Consider the following 25929-nt stretch of genomic DNA (forward strand, 5'->3'; position numbering starts at 1 on the left):
TTTCTTTTCGAGCCTCAATTTATATGGCTTTTGTCATAACTTCTCTTTACATAACTGCTTGGTTTTTGACCTTTTTCTTGCAATTTCTTATTTTTGAAAGTAGGTAGGATATAACCTTGAGTTCTCCCTCCATTCTTCTGAATGAGAATAATTTTTATATTTTCTTAAGTTACACATAAAAATCATAAAGTAATAGAATGCTTAAAAACTCACTTTCCATCTCACTACATAGAATGGAAGTCAAATGGACACCTGAAATACTAAGAAGCCTGTGTCAAAGGTGAACTGGGACTGAAAACAAGCAAAGAAATAGACTGTGGTCAAAAATACATGAAATCTTGTCAACATCTTTTTATGCCAAAATCGATTCTAAGGGAGCAAAATGTTCTGTAAATTTTAACAGTAACAGTAAATTTAGGCACTGATGTTAACTAAAAATACATATTATGAACAGTCAGCTTCTCTCCTGTAACTCAGTATGTTTTCTAAAGCAATAAAACAATTCAGCTTTGTCTCAAAACTGAAATTCAACGTATTATAAGAGTAATGTGAATATTATTGGTTTTTATGATGTTTTATTTATTTTTAGACACAGGGTCTTGTTGTGCAGCTCAGGCTAGGCTGGAACTAACAGCAATCCTCATGCCTTAGCTTCTGAGTGCTGGGATTACAGGGATGCAGCAACCACACTTCTGTGATCTTGAAAGTAAATGTCCTTGTTTCCAATATTTTCAGTGTTGATTATTTCCAGTGACTGTCTGCCTCATAATGCCTCTATAAAAACAGAAGCCAGAAAAATCAAACAATCATTTATAAACAATCTTTTTTATAAATAAGGCAGTAAAAATAAGTATGAAAAATAAAGACGCCCAAATTGGCATGGCTTCTGGAAGTCTCAGGCAGAGTGAGAATGTGGGTCTAACTTTAGTTCTAGGATCATCCTATCAGATTATACTGTAACTTTACCACCAACCACAGAAACTTGATTAAGAACATTATTGACAAAAATAAAACACAGTGGGGCTGAAAGATGGCTCAGCAGTTAAGAGCATGCCCCTGTAATCCTGGCCCTCCTGTGGCATATCTGGAGGCAGAGACAGGAGAATCCCTGGGAGCTTGCAGACCAGTGCAATGAGATGCTGTCTCAAACACAGTAGAAAGCAAAGACCAACAACGAGCTTGTCCTCTGAACACCCCATGACAACTGTGGATCACATACAACCACATTCACCCACATACACAAATGTGCACACATGCATCACACAGGAAAGACACTGGTAGAATGGTGTGTGTGTGTGTGTGTGTGTATGTAGAGGCCTGATCACACCTCAGAGTGTCATTCCCCAGCTGTACACCCTAGTCTTTTAAAGACAGCCTCACTGGCTTGAAGCCTAGGTCCAGCTGTCCTGGCTGCCTCGTGAGATCCAGTGATCTGCCTGTCTCAGGTTTATTTCATGTGGGTTCCAAGGATAAAACTCTTATCTTCATGCCGGCATGGCAAGCATTTTATTGAATGAAGTATCTCCCCAGCCCATGATGAAATGATCTCTAAGTTTTTCTCTAACAATGTAGATATGTAATAACTATATTTAAAATGTTAAGCCTGTATCCTAAAAATAAACAAAACCAGGTGTTGAATCAGGTTATGTGAGCTTTTAACTTTATATTTTAACATAATAAACACCTAAACTTATTTGGTATCAAACTGATTTTCCAAGTACAGCAATAGATAATATAAATTTCTAGTATTTATTCTTCCCAAAATATTTTTTTTGTTTTGTTTTGTTTTGTTTTTTTGAGACAGGGCTTCTCTGAACAGTCCAGTCCTGGCTGTCCTGAAACTCACTTTGTAGACCAGGCTGACCTCGAAGTCACTGAGATCCACCTGCCTCTGCTTCCTAAATGTTGGTATTAAAGGCATTTGCCACCACCACCCTGTTCCAAAATGAGTTTTTAAAGTAAACTATATTATCAGCTTATGTTGTATGAGCTGTGTCCACAACATGATAAAACAAGGAAATGACATTAAAACACTGGAAGTGAGTACATGATATACCTATAATGTCTTCATGAAAGGTGGTGGTGCATGCCTTTAATTCCAGCACTTGGGAGGCAGAAGCAGGTGGATCTCTGTGAATTCAAGGCCAACATAGTCTACAAAAGAGAGTTCCAGGATAGCCAGAGCTGTTGTTACAGAGAAACCCTGTCTCAAAAATCAAAAAGCACACAAAAGTCGTCACGAAACCCATTATTATACCAATTTTTAAAAAAAAGTCACACTGAGGTACTGGAAAGATGTTTCAGCAGTTAAGAGCACTGCTGCTCTTACAGAAGACTTAAATTCAGTTTCCAGCACCTCCATGGTATTTCAGAACTGCCTGTAAGAATTCCTGGGGATCCAATATTCTCTCCTGTGCTTTACAGACATGGTACACAGACACACAAGCAGGCAAAACACTCATAAATCTTGAAAATATTTGTGTGCATACAAATCTATTTGTGTTAGCTTTTCATCACTATAATAGCTGACATAAAAGGTTTATTTTGGCTCAGTTTTAGAGGTTATAGCCTATGATCAGACAAACTCAGTGCTTCCAGGTCTCTGGTTGGTTTGCCAGATGGCAATAGCTGATGTACACATGATAAGACCAAACTGTTCACCTCAAGACCAGGAAGCAAGAGAAAAAACAGACCTGGAGTCCCACAATCCTCTCTGAAGTACATCCTCAAAATGATCTAAAGATTTCCCATAAGGCCCTACTTCTTAGTTTCTACTACCTTCCAATAATACCTCCCTGGAAGCAAACTTTTAGCCACATTAATCTTTGATGGCTACTTTATATTTTAACTTTTTATTTTGATAGATGAAGTCATACTATCAATATTCATGTATGTACATCAATTACCCGAAAGGGTAATCATATTGATGACATGAAATAAAAGAAAATCTGTATCTTTTTAATTTATCATACACTCTAACTCTAAGATGAAATCCAAATGCAACCACCATCTGCCAGGTAGACTTGTTTGTCCAAACCAACTGGAGACAGTAAGTAGAGAAAAAAAGACTGAATTCTCCCTCAGTGGCAGGGTTTCTTTATATAACCCTGGCTGTCCTGGAATTCACTCTGTAGCCCAGGTTGGCCTCACACGCAGAGATCCACCGGCCTCTGCCTCCCAAGTGCTGGGATTAAAGGCGTGCACCACCACCGCTCAGCATTAGGGAACATTTTTGGCTCTTGCAGAAGGCTGGGGTCTGGTTCCCAGCACCTTCATGGTGACTCAGTATCATTTAACTTCAATTCCAGGGGATCCACCAACCTACTCTGGCTTTTGTAGGCACCAGCACACACATAGTGAACGAACACACATGAACACACACACACACAGGAAACACCCATACAAATAAAAATAAATTAAAAAAGAAAGTGGAAGTAGAAAATTGACTCCCCAAGTTGTCCTCTTACTACAAGTCACCATGGCATATGCATACAGAAAAAAAATTTTTTTTCCCAGAAGAGTCTGTAACTATTTCCCATTCATATCAAATAATTCTGATTCACTCATGGCATGAGTGAATGTGTCTATATTTTAAAGAATATGTGCTTATATTTAAAGACTATCAAAAACTTCTATGTACTACAATGAATATCACATGGCGAGTCTAACTGTATACTGAGATTAGTTTTGGGTCAGCACTCTACCTCTTGTTCTCGTGACCGTTTCCGGAAATTCAAAGACGCTCCTGCCTGTGACGAAGGAGCAGTGATGGCAGCATCTCGAAATCCCTGAGGCTGCAAGATGAAGAATACACGAACACACTTAATGAACATTTAAAGTAAAAATTAATTTTCCAAATAGTTTTTAAATAACACTGAATAAGGATGTTCTCTAAGACTCCAATAGTTCAGTGATGAGGCCCAACACCCTTTTGCCCAAGTTAACAACAAAAAGTTCTCTAAAAAGAATCCTAGTAAGCGTTATGGTACCTGCCGAGAGAAGTGGAAAGTAGTCTGATCTGCTATTTATCTGCTTTACAAATCATCTTCACAATAAAATATTCTGTCTGGCATGTGGTATGCATCTGTAATAATAAGCCCTCAGGCAGCTGAGGCAGGAGGATCAAAAGTTCAAAGTCAGCCTGGACTATATATATAACAAGACCTCTTCTCAAAAAGACAAAACAACGGCAGGTTGGGGATAGTAAGGGCAGTGTAAACACTAAGTGAAGAATTCATTTTCAGAACTGCTTTCCATTGTTCTCTCTATCCTTACAAGATGGCTGCTTAGTGTGGTGGCTCACACCTTTAATTCTAGCACTCGGGAGGCAGAGGTAGGCAAATTTCTGAGTGTGAGGCCAGCCTGGTCTATAGAATAAGTTCTAGGACAGCGAAGGCTATGTAGAGAGACCCTGTCTCAAAAAAAAAGCAAGGGTTGGAGAGAATTGGCTCAGTAGTTAAGGGCACTTGTTCTTGAGAAAGACCCAGGTGGAGGCTCACCCTCCTTGGACACCAAGCACACAAATGGTATACAAATGATATATAAATTTTAAAAATAGGGGGCTGGAGAGATGGCTCAGTGGTTAAGAGCATTGCCTGCTCTTCCAAAGGTCCTGAGTTCAATTCCCAGCAACCACATGGTGGCTCACAACCATCTGTAATGAGGTCTGGTGCCCTCTTCTGGCCTGCAGACATACACACAGACAGAATATTGTATACATAATAAATAAATAAATATTAAAAAAAATTTTAAAAATATATTGAATAATGAAGCTCAAAGGTCATGATTAGCTTTGTAGTGAGTTTGAGGGTGACTTGGGCCTGGTGTCTAGTGATGTAAGTGTTCAGGAGAGTGACATTAAGTGTGACAGCTACTACAGACCAAATACTAACACCAGCATTATCCTTTCTTGCTGCTGATATTTCTGAAACAGGACCACATACTTTTTAGGCTGCTCTTGAACTACTGATCCCCGTCTACCTCAATCTCCTAAGTGTAGGCCATCATGTCCAGCTGTACCTTTTCCTTTCTGAAAACTTTTAACATAAAAGTCTGTAGAAGATTTTACAGATGCCATGAAACATAAATATTTCCTCTGTTTTCAAAGATAATTTTTTTCTTTTTCTTTTCTGGCTTTTTTTTTTTTTTTTTGGTTTTTTGAGACAGGATTTCTCTGTGTAGCCCTAGCTGTCCTGGAACTCACAGAGATCTGCCTGCCTCTGCCTCCCAAGTGCTGGGATTAAAGGCGTGCGCCACCACCGCCCAACTGTAACTACAGTATTCTGTTAGTACTGTTTTGGTGATGTTTTCCCACCAAAACTGTCTTCAAACATGCTTGCTGCTTATAAGATTAACAGAAACCATTTGTACATGACCCCTTCAGATATTTACTGCCCACCAACACCAAAACCCCACTCTGATTAAATAATACTAACTGTGATCTGAAATGGTATTGTGGACTCCTTCTGGCTTGGCGACTTGTACAATGTTGCAAATCTGTTTGAAGAAAAAAATACATATAAACATTACTTTAATAATTAGGTTGCATAGCTGATTTCATAATTTAAATGTGCAGAATCTTATCAAGTGTTCTCAAGAACATAATTGTAGAGAAATATTAAGAAACAGAAAACCTTCCCTCACAGGTTACCATGCGGATGCCTTTAGTTTCAAGTAGGCAGAAGTAGGATTTTTTTGAGCCCACAAGTTCAAGGCCAGTCTGTGTCTTAAAACAAACAAAATCCTTCTTTAAAAAGAGCCTATCTTAAAAAAAAACACAAAAAGCAAAATATAAAATCAGATGTTACTAGTCCATGAGATAATATCTAAGCTCAATTCATATTATAAATATTATTCAAGGTTTTAGGTTTTTCTGTTCATATTTAAAGTGTTCATTTTTATTATCAGTTTATAAATTATTTTCATATTTTTAAAATAAATTTCTAAAAAACATGAGAGTATACAACTTGATGGCAGAGTGTTTGCTTAGCATTTCCCAGGCCCTAATTCCCTAATATCAGTGGGGTACTTTTCTGGAAACTAAGCAAAAGTTTCAAGAATTAAGGCCATTCTATGCTATCTAGTAAGTTACAGGCCAGCCTGGGCTACTTGAGAGTCTATCTCAAAAACAAACAACAAATAAAAAGCATATAAGACTTCACGCAATCTTACGGATGGGCCCATAGCTCATCTATAGTAGGAGAGCTTATATTGAGCATGCTCAAAAGTCCTCGTTCAATTTCTAGTACCCAAAACCCAAACCAAACAAAACCACCATATTCCCCTAGAAGCAAATATTTCACAAAACTTAAAGACAATTTAGTTTCAAACAATAAACAAAAATATCTTGATTCTTTAGCGACTGAATTCTGATTATCATAATCTGATTGTCATATCTACAGACTTGAAATCAACAATTCAGAGGAAAAGCACTTCTACTAGGGAATAAAAGAATTGCATGCAATATTATAATTATCTTCTTGAAAAGTTCTTACAGGACAAAGGGAAAGAATTCATGCTGACCAAGTTAGGTTTTAGTGGCTGCACTGGTGCAGTCTTTTCCAACTGACTCACGCAGTCTCTACCTCCAGAGGCTACTGCACAAAGTCCGTGCCTTCCTTTCCCTTACAGCCACAGTAAGGGCTGGGGAGGTGGCTGCGGAGTGCAGAGCACTCGCTGCTCCTGCAGAGAACTCAGGTTCAGTTCCCAGTACCCACAGGGCAGCTCACAACCATTTCTAATTCCAGTTCCAGGGGATCCAGTGCCCTCTTCTGACCTCTGTGGGCACCGGACATGCAAAAATCGGCAGGAAGACTACTCACATCAAATAAATCCCTTTTTATTTGTTTTGTTTTGTTTTTTTCGAGACAGGGTTTCTCTGTGGTTTTGGTGCCTGTCCTGGAACTAGCTCTTGTAGACCAGGCTGGTCTCGAACTCACAGAGATCCGCCTGCCTCTGCCTCCCGAGTGCTGGGATTAAAGGCGTGCGCCACCACCGCCCGGCTAATAAATAAATCCCTTTTTAAAAATTAAATAAAGCTGGGAGTGGTGGTGCACCCCTTTAATGTCAGCACTCAGAAGGCAGAAGCAGGCAGATCTCTGAGTTCAAGGCCAGCCTGGGCTATAGAGCGAACTCCGTGACAGCCAGGGCTCCATTGACAGATAAATATATATATCCTCTCCACCCTCCAAAAAATTTTTTTCATGAAACAGAGTTTTATGATAAGGCTTTTTCTATTCTTTTTTAAGGACTCTTGCAGTCCTAGGCTGACCTGGAACTACACAGGCCATGTTAGCCTCGAACTCAGACTGTTCTCCTCAGTCCCGAGTGCTGGTATGTGCCAACATACCTAACCACAATATGAATTTGAAAGAGAATCAGAAGGTATGTAATGCAGCTTTCTAGGAATAAAATAAAAATATAGTATCGCTAAGCTCAATGCTGCCCTACAAACTGCCTCAGTTTCCTTCTTTATTAGAGCACTTCCACACTAAGTTCTCTAGGTTATGCCAATTAATCACAAAGCAGAAAGGCTGGCATAAATCTGTTATTTTTTTGAAGTTCAGAATAAAAGACTTCATAGCTTTCAGTGGCCTACTTTAAAGAAAAGGAAAGCAGGTCCATTCTCTTGCGCAGCAGCTTTAGAAACAAACACAAAGGCTCCATGCTGCCATGATTTTATTTTAAAGAATAATACTTGTGAAAGGCAGGTAAATACATGGGTAATAAAAGGGGAAAAAATGACAGACACAATTTCATGCAAGAACTATATTAAGCAACTAAGAAACACCATCCTATTTTCCACATGTATTAGTCCTAACGCTAACCTCAAAAGTTTTCATTTTGTCCTGATTTTATTCTTCAATCCTTTCTGGGAACGCAAAGTACCACCTCCTTCTTCATAGTTAATAAGGGATTTCAAAGAGTATCAGAAGGCAGCAATTCCTTAGCCACCTACATGTTCCAGGTGCATTCACCCCATCATTTAAATACACAAAGAATTCCCTGTGTAGCTGAATGTGCAGTACTAACAGTGTGTTTCTGTTTTCTATAACTGATGTCAAACAAGGCAACAAAAGCAGTGGTTTATGGGTCACTGCAAATCTCAAGCTGAGGACTAATGCTAAGAACCATTAAGTACTCAGTGTAATTAGACTAATATTCTGAATTATGAACTTATTTCTATACTGACCTTTGCGTTTGTTCCCAATGAAAAATAAGCCTTATCGTAGCAGCGTGCCCCCAGCTGTCCCCTAAACAAAGAATTAACTATATAATACCTTTAGAATTTTCAAGTTGCTTAGAAGGTCTCTGGCCAAATACAATCTTAGATTACCAAATTTAGAATAAAAATATTCTTGAGCCGGGCGGTGGTGGCGCACGCCTTTAATCCCAGCACTCGGGAAGCAGAGGGAGGTGGATTTCTGTGAGTTCAAGGCCAGCCTGGTCTACAAGAGCTAGTTCCAGGACAGGCACCAAAAACTACAGAGGGGCTGGAGAGATGGCTCAGAGGTTAAGAGCACTGACAGCTCTTCCAGAGGTCCTGAGTTCGATTCCCAGCAACCACATGGTGGCTCACAACCATCTGTAATGAGGTCTGGTGCCCTCTTCTGGCCTGCAGGCATACACACAGACAGAATATTGTATACATAATAAATAAACAAATATTTAAAAAAAAAAACAAACCAAAAAAGAAGCCGGGCGGTGGTGGCGCACGCCTTTAATCCCAGCACTCGGGAGGCAGAGGCAGGTGGATCTCTGTGAGTTTGAGACCAGCTCTGGTCTACAGAGCTAGTTCCAGGACAGGCTCCAAAGCCACAGAGAAACCCTGTCTCGAAAAAAAAAAAAAAAAAAAGGGGCTGGAGAGATGGCTCAGTGGTTAAGAGCATTGCCTGCTCTTCCAAAGGTCCTGAGTTCAATTCCCGGCAACCACATGGTGGCTCATAACCATCTGTAATGAGGTCTGGTGCCCTCTTCTGGCCTGCAGACATACACACAGACAGAATATTGTATACATAATAAATAAATATTAAAAAAAAAAACTACAGAGAAACCCTGTCTCGAAAATTAAATAAATTAATTAACTAATTAATTAAATAAAATAAAATTCTTGGACCAGGTGGGGTAGTGGATGCCTTTAATTGCAGCTCCCAAGAGGCAGGTGGATCTTTTTGAGTTCAAGGTCTACAGAGCGAGTTCCAGGAAAGCCAGAGCAGTTACACAGAAAAACCCTGTCTTGAGAAACTAAAAAAAGAAAAGAAATATAAAATAATAAAGTATTTAGTTAAAAAAATAATATTCTTGGTTTTGACCAGGCAGAGGTGGTGTATACCTTTAATCCTAACACTTAGGAGGCAGAGGCAGGGGAATCTCTGGGTTTGAGGCCAGCCTGGTTTAAAGAGTGAGTTTCAGAACACACAGGGCTACACAGAGAAACCCTCTCTGAAAAAACAAAGTATAAACAAAGCAAACCAAAGAATGTTCTTGGTTTCAAAACCTGTGGCACATGAGGAAGATCCTAAGAGTGATAGAGTTTTACTTCTCCAGGAGAGCAATGCAAATCATTGTCCTCTATTTGCTCCATGAAAAGATTATAGTTTCAGTATATTATCCACCTTCCATTCTATAAGGCCTACTATGTATTTTTGACACCCAGTAACAGGGTCTCATTATGGTTCTGATCGACCTGGAATTTGATAGTTAGACCAGGATGGCCTTGAATTTAGAGAACCCAGTCTGCTGCTGCCTCTGGAGTGCTGGGATTAAAGACAAGTCACCAAGGAGGTTTCATTATGCAGTCCAGGCTTTCCCTGGATTTCTGGGCTAAAGTTCCTCCTACTTCAGCCTCATGAAGAGCTGGGACTACAGTTCTGTATCACCATGTTTGGCACACAGAGTATTATTGGGTTTCAATAATACTTCAAGATAGATCTTGAAACATTGTGTTCTAATAAAATCACATTAGAAATATAGTCATGCTGGGCGGTAGTGGCGCACGCCTTTAATCCCAGCACTCCGGAGGCAGAGGCAGGCGGATCTCTGTGAGTTCGAGATCAGCCTGGTCTACAGAGCTAGTTCCAGGACAGGCTCCAAAGCCACAGAGAAACCCTGTCTCGAAAAATCAAAGAAAATAAAAAAAAAATAGAAATATAGTCATGGACTGGAGAAATGGCTCAGTAGTTAAGAGCACAGACTGTGCTTCCAGAGGTCCTGAGTTCAACTCCCAGCAACCACATGGTGTCTCACAACCACCTATAACGAGATCTGGTGCCCTCTTTTGGAGAACACTGTATACATAATAAATAAATCTTAGAAAAAAAAGAAATATAGTCATACCTGTTTGCACTGGTGTGATTTTTATTTAAATAGACCCCTTTCCTCCTCCTTTCCTGCCTAAGACCGTGGGCTTAGGTTTTTTTAAATTTCTTTTTTTATTTTAAGCAGTCAGTGCTCTTAATGGCTAAGCCACCTCTCTAGCTCCTAAGACTGAGGGGTTTGTTTGCTTGTTTTTTGAGACAGGATTTCTCTATGTAGCCCTGGCTGTCCTGGAACTCTGCAGACCAGGCTGGCCTCAAACTCAGAGATCTGTCTGCCTCTGCCTCCTGAGTGCTGGAATTAAAGGTGTGTGCTACCACTGCCCAGCAAGACTGAGGTTTTAATGTCTAGAATCCTATTTTGAATATTTATTTCTCAGGTTTCTAACACAGCTGCCAGAAAGCAGATACTCAATAAATGTGTTAAATTATGAAAGGATTAGTCGGTATCTCAGGACACTGCACTTAGTGAGCAGATGAGTCAGTGGATTAGCAGTCTCTGCTTTCAAAGCTTATAGTATTCAAATGACAAGGTAGGAAAATATTAAAATGAAAATGTTTTATCTAATTCATTTACCCACCTAATGCAGGAACAAGTAATGCTTGACTTTTATCAATCTTTGTTGTTATCTGATTTGTTAAAATAACCTATAAGAGCAAAACATAAGAAAGTTAGGACAATGGTGGTGCATGCCTTTAGTCCCAGCATTTGGGAGACAGAGGCAGGTGGATCTCTATGAGTTTGTGGCCAGCCTGGTCTACACAGCTAGTTCCAGGGCAGCCAGGGCTACATAGAGAAACCCTGTCTCGAAAAACAAACAAAAAGTACGTAAACAGTCCTATGAGATAATATTCTGAATATAACAAGTTAAAGAAAATATATTAGAGGCTAAAGAGATGACTCAAATTCAAGACCCAGATTCAATTTCCAGAACTCACATGGTGGCTCACAATTTTTAACAGTGGTTCTCAACATTCCTAGTGCTTTGACCCTTTAATACAGTTCTCATGTTGTGGTGACCCCCCCAACCATAAAACTATTTTTGTTGCTATTTCTTTCTTTATTTTTCACCCCCAGACAGGATTTCTCTGTGTTACAGTCCTCTGTATAACTCACTCTGTAGACCAGGCTGGCCTCAAACTCACTGAGATCTGCCTGCCTCTGCCTCCCAAATGCTGGGATTAAAGGTGTGCGCCACCACTGCCCAGCTTCATTGCTATTTCAGGCCTATAATTTTGCTACTGTTATGAATCATAATGTAAATATCTGTGTTTTTGATGGTCTTGAGGGGGTTATGACCCACAAGTTGAGAAGTGATTTATAACTTCAAATCCAGAAACCTGAAACCCTCTTATGGCCTCCTCTGGCACCAGGCACACATGTGGTACACAGACATACATGCAGGCAAAACACTCATACACACAAACTAAATAAAGCTCTTTAAAATACATTTTTTTTTCTAAATAAAGGCGAAGAGATGGAGATTTGCTCATTTGTTTGAAATTTTAAAAATAAAAATTTTCTGTACTTACCTGCAAACATGTGTTATCAGAAAACATGATAAGAAAAATCTGAAGGAACAAAGAATTCTTATTCTTTTATTTATTTTTCATTTTTTAAGACAGGGTTTTTCTTTTTAACTAGCTGTCCTGGAACTCACTCTGTAGACCACCAGGCTGGCCTCGAACTCAAGAGATTCACCAGCCCGACTCTCAGGTGCTGATATTAAAGGCAACTCCAGGCCTTTTTTTTTTTTTTTAAGACAGGGTTTCTCATTGAATCTAGGATTCTTCTTTGAGTTTGGCTGGCTGGCGGGCAAAACCAAAGAATCCCCTGTGGAAATCCTTTCTGTGCCCTCACCTTCACAATCCTGGGATTACAGGAGTGTAGTGCCATGTTCGGCTTTTATGTGGGTGCTGGGGTATTGAACTCAGGTCTTCACGCTACCAAAGCAAATACTTTATTCACTGAGCCATCTCTCCAGTACCTGCACTTTTTAAAATTCAAATCTTGGGGCCTAGTGGCATATGCCTTTAGTCCCAGCACTTGGGGACAGAGGCAGGCATATATCTCTATGAGTTTGAGGCCAGCCTGGTCTATATAGAGAGTTCAAGGGCAACCAGGGATAGATAGACCTATCTCAAAAAATAACATCAAAATTTTAGCCAAATATGGGTGGTACATTCCTTTGGTCCTAGCACTTAAGGAGAAGCAAGCCATAATGCCATACCTTTAAATGCTTTTTTTCTTTTTGGTTTTTCCAAGATTGGGTTTCGCTGTAGTTTTGGTGCCTGTCCTGGAACTTGCTCTGTAGACCAGGCTGGCCACAGACTCACAGAGATCTGCCTGCCTCTGCCTCCCAAATGCCGGGATTAAAGTCGTGAGCCACCACCACCTGGCATATCTTATACATTTTTATAAACTGCCTTGGTCAGGGAGGTACTGGAGGAGAGGAGGAAGGGGAAACTTTGGTAGGGATAGAAAAACAAAAATACATAAAGTATTCCAAATTTGCCTTAGTCATGGTACTTCTGTCACAGCAATATAAAGGTAAGACAGCAAGGCATAGCGGTACATTCATTTAATCCCAGCACTTTAGAGGTAGAGGCAGGAGCAAAAAGATCTGTTTGATATCAGCCTGGGGACACGAGTTTCCGAACAGACAGAGCTACATAGTAAGACCTTGTCTCCAAAAAAATTTAAAAAGGGTAAGAATTTAGTGTCATCCTTAGATGTATAGTGAATTCAAAGTCCTGAATTTCAGAGCCCTGAAAAAACAAAAACCCAAGCCACTAGCCACCATCTTTAATCCCAGTATTGGTAGTTCCAATGCCCTCTTCTGGCCTCCTTGCACACAGCACTGACACGGTACACAGACATACATGCAGGTACAGCACCCATGCACATACAAAAGACTTAAAAGAAAAAGCACCAGGCAGTGGTGGTGAATACTTTTAATCCCAGTGCTTGGGAAGCAGAGGCAGGTGGATCTGAGTTCAAAGACAGCCTGGTCTACAGAGAGAGTTCTAGGACAGCCAGGGTTACAATAGAAAATCCCTGACTCAAAAAACAAACAAACCAAAACCAGACAAACACAAAAAAACCTAACTAAGGCAGACAGCGACTGAGAAGAATAATAGTGCTGACCTCTGGGCTCCACAGGCAAATGCACACTGTACATGGGCCTCCATGTGTACACACAAACCAAAACATATACATAAAAGAGAAAGGGCTAAATTAAAATAGGGCAGGGGACATACTTCAATGGCAGAATGTTTGTGTAGTATGTCTGAAGTCTTGGGCTAGAGGAGCAGCACCAGCAGCAGCAAAATAACAGAACAAGAAAAACCCACCATAACCTAGGAAACTGTAACACTCTGCAGCCTATTTGTCTTGAGTGCCCTCTACTGGGGGATCTTCAGGATACCAGCACTAAGGATGCTAAATTACAATTAGCAGTAAGAAAGGGCACTATGCTTTAGCAAAAAGGATATGGCAAGATATGGTAAGATGGTAAAGTGGTACTCAGTGGGTAAAGGCACTTTCCATGCAGTCTGACAACTTAGGTTTGATCTCTGGGAAAACATAGTGGAGAGAACTGGCTTTAATCCTAGCACTGGGAGACAGAGGTAAGAGGATGTCTGTAAGTCTGAGGCCAGTCTGGTTTACAGAGTGAGTTCCAGGACAGGCTTCAAAGCTATCCTATCTCAAAAAACATTTAAAACAAAACAAAAAAAAAAAAAACAGAGGGGCTGGAGATGGTTCAGAGGTTAAGAGCACTGACTGCTCTTCCAGAGGTCCTGAGTTCAATTCCCAGAAAACACCTGGTGGCTCACAATCATCTGTAATGAGATCTGGTGCCCTCTTCTGGCCTGCAGGTATAACACTGTATATATAATAAATCCATAATATTTTTTTTAAAAAGATTAAGATTTGGAAACACAAAGAAAAAAATGTATGGTTTTAATTTTACAGAGGAAGTTTTTTATTTACATTTGGTGTATCACAGGTATGTGTTAACAATTTCCCTTAAAAGGTTAAAAAAAAAAAAAAGCCGGGCAGTGGTAAACGCCTTTAATCCCAGCACTCCTGAGGCAGAGGCAGGTGGATCCCTGTGAGTTCAAGGCCAGCCTGGTCTACAAAGGGAGTTCCAGGACAGGCTCCAAAGCTACAGAGAAACCCTGTCTCGAAAAACCAAAAAAAAAAGGTTAAAAAAAACGAGGGTAACTCAGCATTTTTATTTTTGTCAATGGGAAGATGTGTTTGCAGAGTGAAAATTAATGGCAAACAGGTAACCCTGCACTCTTTAGTTCACATATATTTGCCTACCGTGCATGAGGCTCTGGGTCTAATCTACTCATGCAAAATATGAATAAATTTAAACATTAATTTTTTTGTTTTATTTTGTTTTTCAAGACAGGGTTTCTCTGTGCAGCCTTGGCTGTCCTGGAACTCACTCTGTAGACCAGGTTAACCTCGAACTCAGGGACCCACCTGTCTCTGCCTCCCGAGTATTGGGATTAAAGGTGTGCATCACCACCACTGCCCAGCCAGACATTAATATTTCATACAGTCTTAGCTATAAAATTCTTCTAATAATACTTACAGCTAATCTGTGATTGTTTGCGAGGCTGATCATTTGTTGGGCTAGGCCATTCAGTAACCGCGTACGAAGGGACAGATCATCAAAGTCATGACGGAAAGGAAAAGCAATGCCATCGATTATCACTAACTGCACCTAAACACAGGAGAATGAAATTGGTTTTGGAGTTACAATTACAATGAACATATCCCATTACAAAAATGAACCTTAAAAAAGAAATCAGGTCGGGTCGGGTGGCACAGGCCTTTAATCCCAGCATTCAAGAATCAAAGACAGGTAGATCTCTTTTTGAGGCCAACCTAGTCTACAAAGCAAGATCCGGGTCAGCCAGGACTGTTAGAGAAAGCTTGTTTGAGGAAAAAACAACTCCCCATCAAAAAAGAAAAAAAAAAAAAAAAGAAAGCCATCTAGCTTGCTAGCTGAACATTTTTGATGCAGTTGGAGAGATGGCTCAGCAATTGAGTGTACATTGCTCTTAAAGAAGATGCAAGCTGGGCGGTGGTGGCGCACGCCTTTAATCCCAGCACTCGGGAGGCAGAGGCAGGCAGATCTCTGTGAGTTCAAGACCAGCCTGGTCTACAAGAGATAGTTCCAGGACAGGCTCTAAAACCAGAGAAACCCTGTCTCGAAAAACTGAAAAAAAAAAAAAAAAAGAAGATGCAAGTTCAGTTCCTAGTACCCATGTCAGGCAGTTCACAACTTCCTATAACTCCAGGTATCTGTCTAGGGGATCCAATGCTCTCCTCTGGCCTCCAGTCCCTTGCACAATTAAAAATAAAGAGTTTTCTTTTATAATGCTAGGAATTAAACCTATGGCCCACAGATGGTAAACACTCTACTACTGAGCTATATACCTCATCCTAGGGTTTTATTTCTAATTCTTCAAAGGTTTCCTCTTAAAATTCATTTTATAATTCTATGTGTATTAGTTTTGCCTCCATGTATGCCTGTGCACCATGTTTGTGCCTAGTACCTGTGAAGGCCAGCAGAGGGCAAGGGATCCCTTAGAACCAAATTTACAGATGGTTGTGAGCCACTATGTGGGTGTTGGCATTCCAACTCTGAAGAGCAGTCAGTGTTCTTAACCATCTCTCCGGCCCTCAAAGGCTTTCTTTCTTCTGCAAAGTATCACCCAATGATTCTACATGAATCATCACCTGAATACTAGCATTGCATGCACATGCAAGGTTCAAGCTTCATTTCTGTTGCTGGAGATGGCTCAGCAGTTAAGAGCACTGGCTGCTCTTCCAGAGGACCCAAGTTCAATTCATAGCACCCACATGGCAATTCACAATCTTCTTTAACTCCAGTCCCAGGAAACCAGTGCTCTGTTTCAGGCCTGTGTGGACATTGCACATACATGGTACACAGACATAAATGCAAGCAAAATGCCCATATATACATTAATAAAAAATTAACCAAAAAATCATATGGTGTGGTGGTTTGAATGAATATCCCCGAGAGTCTAGTATCTGAATACTTGGTTCCCAGTTGGTAGCGAGCGCTTTTTGGTAAGGCTTAGGAAGTATAGCCTTGCTAGAGGAAGTACATCACTGGGGACAAGTTTTGAGGTTTCAAAGCCATGTACCATTTCCAGTGTGTTCTCTCTACTTCTGGATTGCAGTTAAATATGTAAGCTCTCAGCTGTGCCATCTCTGATGCTATGATTCCCTGCTATGATGGACTCTTAACCCTTTGCAACCAAAATGTCTGTGTGTCGTCACAGGAACAGCAAACTCACTGTAAGACACCCCACACAGCCACAGAAATCTTGAAACTCACTGTAAGACTCCCCACACTGCCACAGAAATCTTTAAAAGAACAAAGTTAAGAGGATTCTTGTTTCCTAATTTCAGAATGTACTACAAAGCTATAGTAACCAAAACAGTCTAAAAGTAGCTGAGAACCTGTGGTAGAACACTTGCCTCACGCGGATCAGACTTTAACTTTGAGCCCTAACAAAAACAAAGAAACAGAGAGAGTGACTAAGGAGAGGTAAACCAATTGAAATTAAAAAAACAGTAGAACAAATGCCAGGCATGGTGGCACACACCTTTAATCATAGCACTCAGAAGGCGGAGGCAGATGGAACTCTGAGTTTGAAGCTAGCCTGGTCTACAGTACAAGTTCTAGGACAGCCAGGGCTACACAAAGAAACTTTGTTTCAGAAAAAAATTAATTAAATAAATAATAATAATAAAAATGAAACAGGCTGAATATGGTAACAAAAGCCTGTATCCTGGCACTTGAATGAAGACAGAATGATTGAGAATTCAAAGTCAGCTGAGCAGTGTGGCCCCCACCTTTAATCTTAGCACTCTAGAGGTGGAAGCAGGTAAATCTCAAGGCTAGACTGGTCTACAATGTGAGTTCCAGGACAGCCAAGGCTACACAGAAAAACCTTGTCTAAAAAAAAAAACAAAATAAAACCTGTAAGCTAGGCGGTGGTAGCACACGTTTAATCACAGCACTGGGGAGGCAGAATAGGTCGATCTCTGTGAGTTCAAAGCCAGCCTGGTCTGCAGAGCAAGTTCAAGGACAGGCTCCAAAGCTACACAGAGAAACCTGTCTCAAAAACCCAAAAACAAAAAAACAAGACCAAAAAACCATAACCTATACATAAGAATATATATTTTGCTATGTATATAGTATATATGTGCAAAAAATAGAGTAAAATAAGTAAGTTGCAGGGCAGGGACATCAAGTTTATGCTACACTTTATTTTTGAATTATCAACACTTCCAAAGACTTTATTTCAGTAGTATGACCGATACCTTTGAGTGATCTGAAAGGAAATCTGGAAGGAGATAGGCTTGTGCCAGCAGCTCAGTGTAATCATGACAACGGAAATAATAAATATGGGAAAGAATATTTTCAAGAGTGAAATCCTCCAAGGCTTTCTGATGTTCTGAAACAAACAAAGCAATCTGAAAACAGTTTAGTTTTTCTTTTCCTAAATGTCTGACAATCACAGATACGTTATTTGTACCCTTGTAAAACAACATCACATCTAAAAGATGACAGAACCACTGCAGAATCGCCGTAAAATGTGCTTTGTTGACTGCTGATCTTATTGTTTTTTAATGTTTTCTACTGTTTTTTTCTTTCTTTCTTTCTTTCTTTTTTTTTTTTTTTTTTTTTTTGGATTTTCGAGACAGGGTTTCTCGGCAGCTTTTTGGTTCCTGTCCTGGAACTAGCTCTTCTAAACCGGCTGGCCTCGAACTCACAGAGATCCGCCTGCCTCTGCCTCCAGAGTGCTGGGATTAAAGGCGTGCGCCACCACCGCCCGGCTCTACTGTTTCTTTAAGAGTTCTTGCTGCTCTGGCAGAGGACCCAGGTTTGGTTCCCAGCACCCTCATAGCAGCTTACCCTAACTCTAACCATCCACAGCGCCAGTTCCAAGAGAGCTGATGTCACTTTTTGGTTTCCATGAACATCAGGTACAGGCATGGTGTGCTGACATGCAGACAAAATACCTAATCACATTAAAATATTTTTTAAAAAATACATTTTAAAATGCAACAATTAGTTTCTTATTTCAAAACCAAAGTTACTTTATTGTCTTTGATTGTATGTGTAATATACTAGGGATTATTTATTCACAAATAAACAAAATTCTTACTGTTTATCTCCAGCTATTGATTTCCACTGAACAGAAGTATCACGATTCAAGTTTCTCTTTCTTGTTTTTGAAGAATACAAATTAAGAATTCAAAGGAAAATCCAGGGGCTGGGGGGTGTGGCTCACACCTTTAATTCTAGCACTTGGTGGGCAGAGGTAAGCAGATCTCTGAGTTCAAAGCCAGCCTGATTTACAAACTGAGTTCCAGGACAGTCAGGGCTACACAGAGAAACCCTGTATTGAAAACAAAACAAAACAAAAGCAAAAACCACAAGATTTTAAAAGAAAAATGTCCCAATGGAGTGTATTTTCCCTTTAACACTCTGATCTTTGAGTAGTAACACTATGAAATCTTAACACTGGATTTTAAAACATCAGTATGGTTTGGTATGGTTTTAAAAAGTCAGTATGCTTTAGAATTTAAGGCCACCTTAGTCTACACTGAAAGTACTGAGACAGCCATGCTTAAAAAAATAAAAATAAATTTTAAAAAAAGCGGGTAGGGTGCTTAGAAAGATGGCTCAGTAGTTAAGAATACTGGCTGTTCTTCCAGAGCAATCAGGTTTGAGTCCTAGAACCTACATGGCAGCTCACAACAGACTGTAATTCAAGTCCGAGGAGATCTGATGCCCTCTTCTGGCCTCCAAAGGCAATGTATACATACAGTGCATTCATACATTCAGGCAAAACACCCAAACACATAAAAGAAAATAAAGCGAGTTTGGCTTTGAAATGAGAAACTAATTACCACATTCTAAAATGTATTTTTTTAAAAAAATTTTAACATGATTAGGTGTTCTGCTTGTATGTAAGTGCACCTTGTGTGTGCCTTGAGCCCACTGAGGCCAGAACTGGAGCTGTGAAGAGTTGTGTGCCTCCATGAGGTGCTGGGAACCAAACCGAGATCCTCTGCAAGAGCAGCAGGAGCTTTTAATGAATGAACTCTCTCTGTCCTATGATGTTTGTGATGGCTGACAAGATGACCGGAGTTCAATCTCTGGGATCCACACAGTAGGAGGAACAACTCAAATTCTCTCTGATCTCCACACATGAGCATACACACTAAGTAAAATGAGATGTTTTTTAAAAGATTTATTTATTTATATATATGGTGTTTTGTCTACATGTATGTCTGCACACCAAAAGAAGGCACGTCCCATTATAGTTGGCTGTGAGCTGCCATGTGTTGCTGGGACATGAACTCAGGACCTCTGGAAGAGCAGGTAGTACTTTTAACGACTGAGCCATCTCTCCAGCTCAACAAAAGTCAGAAACTGTTTAACTTGGGAGTTTCAGACCAGCTAACCTACGTAGTTCCAGGCCAATTTGGGTTACAGAGTAAGATCCTGTCTCAAGAAGCCAAATAAAAAACGACTTATGCTATAACATTACAAAACAACCCCTCCCGTGTGTATGCACAAGTGCGTGTGTGCAGAGATTCACTCACAGAGAACGGGCTGGAATGATGTTAAGTGATAGAGTGCTTGACTAACATTTCCAAGGCCTTGGGTTTGATCCCCAACATTGCAAAAATAAACAACAAAACAAAGTAAACAAAACATCACAGAAAAATTATCTGCACCCAGCAGCTCACAGCTGCAGTCCCAGCAGGTGGGAAAAGGAGGCAGGAGGCTCAGTGCCAGATCATCCTCAGGCATACAGCAGTACAAGGATATCCTGGGAACTAGACTTCAGGTTAGTAAACTCTGGCCTCTTCCAATATACACTAAATTAGTAAAAAAACAAAACAAACAAACAACCTTTAATTTTTCTCATGCACCAATCATTAAAGCCTTCACATCCCAGTGCCTCAGCACCTCTTCTGTCCATACAGGACTTCCAAGGACAGATTGGGTAAGACTTTTTTTTGGTTTTTCAAGACAGGGTTTCTCTGTGGTTTTGGCGCCTGTCCTGGAACTAGCTCTTGTAGACCAGGCTGGTCTCAAACTCACAGAGATCCGCCTGCCTCTGCCTCCCGAGTGCTGGGATTAAAGGCATGCGCCACGACTAGACATTTTAGACAGAATTATTTTGTCTACCTTTCCAGAATCTCTACTGAAAAGATATAACAAAAAAAATCTGTTTTTGTTTGTAATGAACTGTGTGTGTCTGTTTATGCAAACGCCACAGTGCATCTGTGGATTTCAGGGGACAATTTTCAGTTCTCTTCTTCTGTTATAGCAGTTCTAGAGGTCAAATTCCATTATCAAGCTTGGTGACAAGCACCTTTACCTGCTAAGCCATCGCACTGGCCAAGGTGCTTACCTTCTCAATTACTTTAAAAGTAAGTCTGTTGTGCTGGATAGGTGACTCAGTGGTGAAGGACATGAGCTGTGCTAGGTGTGGTGCTGAGTGCCTTTAATCCCAGCACCTGGGAGGTTTGGCAGGCAGACCTCTGGGAGTTTGAAGCCAACCTGGTCTATAAAGTGAGTTACAGGACAGCCAAGACTGTTACACAGAGAATCCCTGACTTGAAAAACCATTAAAAAAATTAATTAAATTTAAAAGAGCAATGGCTGCTAAGTTGGGTACGACACAGGTCTGCTATCCCAGCATTCTGGAGACTGAGGCAGAATGATCACAGACAGCTAGGCTTCAGGGAGAGTACTGTTAACTAGGCAGAAGCTTCAAGTTTGGGACAACCTCTTACTGAAGTCTGAAATGGCACAAATACAAACTGTCTTTCTCTTACAGAAGGAGCACTTTGTGCTAACTCACCTTCGTCCATGTGTGCTCCTGCTATAAGGCGAAGGTGTTGAATGCAGGCAGTTGCAAGGGTTGCCACTCTATCAACCATAAAACTTCCCTCTGTGTCAATAAATACTGCCTCACCAGCCACTCCTCCAAAACATTCTGGAATCTGCACATCCACTGCCAATTGCATACTGTCAAGAAATGACCAAATCATTATCATAACTATCAAAATGTCTTTTGTAAACTGTGTCTAATCATCAGCTAAACCATCAAGTTTTCTAAATACAAAAGTAATACCCCAAGGCAACAGAGATGGCTAACTCTCCATAGCTCCAAATACCTATGAATCCATAGATGCCTAGATTATAGTGCAGATATTACACAAAATTACCATTAAGTAACTCTTTGTGGTTTTTAGGTTTCTAGGAATTGGTTTATATTTTCTCCCTTTTTCTGAGTTAGGTTCTGGAAATGTAGCCCAGGCTGAACCTTCAACTCTCAATCCTTCTATCTCAATCTCCAGCCTTACTGCTATATTTACAGGATTGTGTCACTACACCCAAGTAGACATACTTTTTTTTAAAGATTTATTTATTTGAGCCAGGTGGTGGTGGTGTATGCCTTTAGTTCTAGCACTTGGGAGGCAGAGACAGGCAGATCTCTTAAGTTTGAGGCCAGCCTAGTCCAGGACAGTCAAGGCTACACAGATACAAAGATAAACCCTGTCTTGAAAAACAAATAAAAAAAAAAGATTTTATATATATAGTATTCTGTCTGCATGTTTGTGAGCCACCATGTGGTTGCTGGGAATTGAACTCAGGACCTCTGGAAGAACAGTCAATGCTCTTAACCACTGAACCATCTCTCCAGCTCAACATACTTTTTTTTTGTTGTTGTTGACACCAGGTCTTACTATATATCCCTGGCTGGTCTAACAATTGTTATATAGTTCAGACTGTCCTCCAACTCATAGCAATCCTGCTTCAGTATCCTGAGTGATGAAATTATAGGAGTATGTTACCAAGCCTGGTTCAGGATTCTTTATCATATATAAATCAACTTTAAAACATCTGACAAATATATCTCAGAAGCTAACTATTAGGAGAGAATCTGCTTACTGTAGTGATTATATTGCATTATAAAAGAAACATTTCTGACATCGAAGCTGCTCTATCCCTTCACTAAGATGGTACCTGAGATAATATGAACAGTAAGCTGATGGTTTGTTGCAGGAAGTAGTAACACACACTTTTTGGTATTCTGATTACAAACTCACAGCACAATACTCTATTAGTTACATAAAACACTAAGTCCATACTTAAGAAGAGAACGTTCTTATTTTACCATAATTGTGTTTTCCCAACACCTGGTACACCACAAACTTCTGTCGTTTTCGTTAGGGGTATTCCACCCCCGAGAATGTTATCTAGGGCTGAACAGAAGGTGATTATGAAGCCCTGGGTGTGTTCCTGTTCAAGAAGTTCCAGGGCTGTGCACTTCTTGACTCTCAAGGAAGTACCAGCACATCTTGGTTTATCTGCGAGACATTCTCTTCTTACAATCTGTAGAGTTTCTAAAGCTTCCTCTTTGGATATCCCAACTTCTGAAAAAAAAATCGGGGGGTGGGGGGAACTGACATTAGAGATTTAAAAGTCACAGAGCTGAATGTGGTGGCTCACACCTCTAATCTCAGCACTAGCAAGTTCCAGGATAGCCAGGACTACACAGAGAAGCCTTGTCTCAAAAACAACCAAACAAAAGTCTACCTCGGTGATGAATTAGCACATTAACTTCAAGGTTTATTTAATGGCTGATCAAGCCCAGGGTCTTAGGCACGAGCAGCTAGTTAGTGCTCCACCTCTTAGTTACTGTCCTGTTAGCAACATTACTGCTACTAAAACTTAAAAATTAGACTAGGGGTGTGGCTCTAATTTTAAGTAGAGGGTTTAACTAGCATTTGCAAAGCTAATTGCAAAGCATTACCAAACACTTAAACAAAACAAAACATTACATTCTGTCCTCTTTAGTGAACAGCAAAGAGCTCGGCACACTATTGGTGGCACAGTGGATGACGCCAGCTTTACTTTTGTGTACATTAAGGATGCACACTTAATGTACACACTAAATGTAATCTGAAGAGCTCTGAAAAAACTGTTTGGGGTATTCCGTGAATCATAAAGGGCGTCCGTCGTCTTTCTAGGGCTTTCTCCTATTCCTTTCTCACTGAAGCCTCTCCGTTCCTACTGAATCCTTCAACTCTTGAATTCAATTTCCATTCCCCCCTCCCAGAATCTTGGAACTGTGAGAATTACATGGCTTGTCTGTTTTCCAATTCTAGAGCCATTATTACGCAACTCAGATGAAAAATTGTTCTTTTAAAAAAAAATAATAAAAATTGGTTTTTTCATCTACAGATTAAACACTCTGGTCCAAGAGACTTCCCTTGAGCGTAAGTGACGCAGTCCTCAAAGCATCCAGGAGGCGCGCGGACACAGAAAGCAATCAGTCAATGTTTTTCCACATAGTTCCAACCACAAGCGAAGAGTCGCTTTACGTCGTCAACACGGTGGTGGGGGAAGGAAGACGGAGGCGGCGCCAGGCGGCCGCGGTGCATCAGCTGGCCGCCGGGAGTCGTTACCTTTGCTGAGCTCAGAGGGCTTCACCTCCAGGATGTCCTCGGCAGTCTGGAGCCCTGAAGCCACCAGCTTCACGCGCACCGCGGGAGACAGCGGGAAACTCACTAATTCCCGCTGCATTTTGAAAGCGCAGAGCCTACGCACCGGTGACGTAGAGCGAGAAGCGCGCGAAGCCCTCGTTGCCCAAACCCCGCCCGGCCCATGCCGTGTGACGTCAGGCGCACGGCGGAAGGGGCGGGGCTCGCGCGGCCTAGCCTTAGGAAGCCCTGCTGTAGGGGACTTCCCCCAAGTACTCGTGTGTTTTCCTCTAGGACTCCTCTGAAGCACTTTGTGGGGTCCCCTTACCAAGGGTATAGCTTGACAGGAAAAAAGCGAGGCTAGAGACGTGAGGATGGTGATCAGGCCCAGTGGTCCCCGGATCACCATGCCGTGTTTCCCCTCCTCGCCCTGGCCTGTTTCATGGGTCTGAGTCTCTTAATGAGAAATCATCTCCCAGCGGGGCAGTGGTGCACGCCTTTAATCCCAGCACTCGGGAGGCAGAGGCAGGTGGATCTCTGTGAGTTCGAGGCCAGCTTTGTCTACAAGAGCTAGTTCCAAGGCAGGCGACAAAGCGACGCAGAGAAACCCTGTCTGGAAAAAAAAAAAAAAGCAGCAGCAGCAGTTGAATACTGGTCAGTTGCCAATTTCTTGCTGTGAAAAATTCAGAGCACTTTTTTGCTTTGTTTTGCTTTTTGTTTTTCAAGACGGGGTTTCTCTGTAGCTTTGGTGCCCGTCCCGGAACTAGCTCTGGAGGATTCTAACACCCCATTGGCGTGAAGTTGCCTGAGGTTAGGGATGTCTTCTCTAGAGCACTAAAGCAAACACCTGAGGGAAATACTCTTTGTTGTTTTGAGACAGGTCTCATTTAGAAGAGGGTGGCCTCACACAATATATAGTCAGTAATGGCCTCTTTGAGTACTGAGTTCTGAGATTATAAGTAGCCACCACAGCACTGGAGAGCAAACCCATGGCATGCTAGGCAAGCAACCATTCCGCCTACTGAACTGTGTTCTCAGACAAGACAGAACATAGTTTCTTTGGTACACATGTGTGTATGCACATGACTGGAGAGGCCATAGGCCAAAGTGCCAATGTTTGGGAGTTGTAGGGATGTTTTCTGTTTATTAGGTGTTGGTTTTTATTGTTATTTTGAGACAGGGTCCCACTTTGTAGCCCTGGCTAACCAGGATTTGTAGACAAGGTTGGCCTTGAACGCACAGAGAAAATCTGTCTGCCTCTTTCTTCAAAGTGCTGAGATTAAAAGAGCACCATTGTGCCTGGCCTAGTTATTGTTAAAACAGGGAAGATAAAAATGTAGGACAGGGGCTATAAAGATAGCTTAATGATATAATAAATATTTTTTTTTTAAAAAAAAAAAAGAAGGGAGCTAGAGAGATGGCTCAGAGGTTAAGAGCACTGACTGTCCTTCCAGAGGTCCTGAGTTCAATTCCCAGCAACCACATGATGGCTCACAACCATCTGTAATGAGATCTGGTGCCCTCTTCTGGCCTGCAGGTACACATGCAGGCAGAATGCTGTATATATAATATTTTTTTTTAAAGATAGCTTAATGGTTAAGGGCACTGGCTCCTCTTCCAGAGGACCCAAATTCCCAGCCCCGTCAAGGCTGCGGCTGCTCACAACCATCTGTATCTCTAATGTATATATATATATATATATATATATATATATATATATATATATATCCAACACACACATACACATTAGTTAGATGCATGGGTAGCAGGTGGATGGATGGATAAATAGACAGAGGTATAGATGGATAGGTAGATACAGATAAAGAGATGGAAAGAAAAAATTTAATTGGGCCTGGAGATATAGCTTAGCAGTTAAGAGAAATTGCTGCTCTCTCAGAACCCATATTTGGTTCCCAACACCTAAATGGTGTCTCCCAATCATCTCTAACTATAGTTCCAGGGAATCTGACATCCTCCTCTGGCCTCTTCAGATACAAGGCATACATATATGCATGTAGGCGAAACACTCATACACATAAAATA

The 25929-nt window shown here is 40.9% G+C and overlaps 1 protein-coding gene across 1 annotated transcript; it reads right to left on the minus strand.

Moving 5' to 3' along the window:
* Positions 1–23995, minus strand: LOC121442399 (DNA repair protein RAD51 homolog 3-like). The gene is made up of 10 exons (XM_041643939.1): positions 23872–23995; positions 22578–22836; positions 21258–21424; positions 17692–17825; positions 14921–15052; positions 10895–10961; positions 8192–8252; positions 5436–5496; positions 3705–3794; positions 1–774 (listed from the first exon to the last, which is right to left on the minus strand). Exons 1-10 carry the CDS (start codon positions 23987–23989, stop codon positions 742–744), a joined length of 1122 nt encoding a protein of 373 aa, XP_041499873.1. The 5' UTR covers positions 23990–23995; the 3' UTR covers positions 1–741.
* Between the last annotated feature and the right edge of the window lie 1934 nt (positions 23996–25929).

The sequence above is a fragment of the Microtus oregoni genome, unplaced genomic scaffold (assembly GCF_018167655.1).
Source record: "Microtus oregoni isolate MIOR12 unplaced genomic scaffold, Mior012 000091F_ref0000469, whole genome shotgun sequence".
NCBI classification, from domain to species: Eukaryota; Metazoa; Chordata; class Mammalia; order Rodentia; family Cricetidae; genus Microtus; species Microtus oregoni.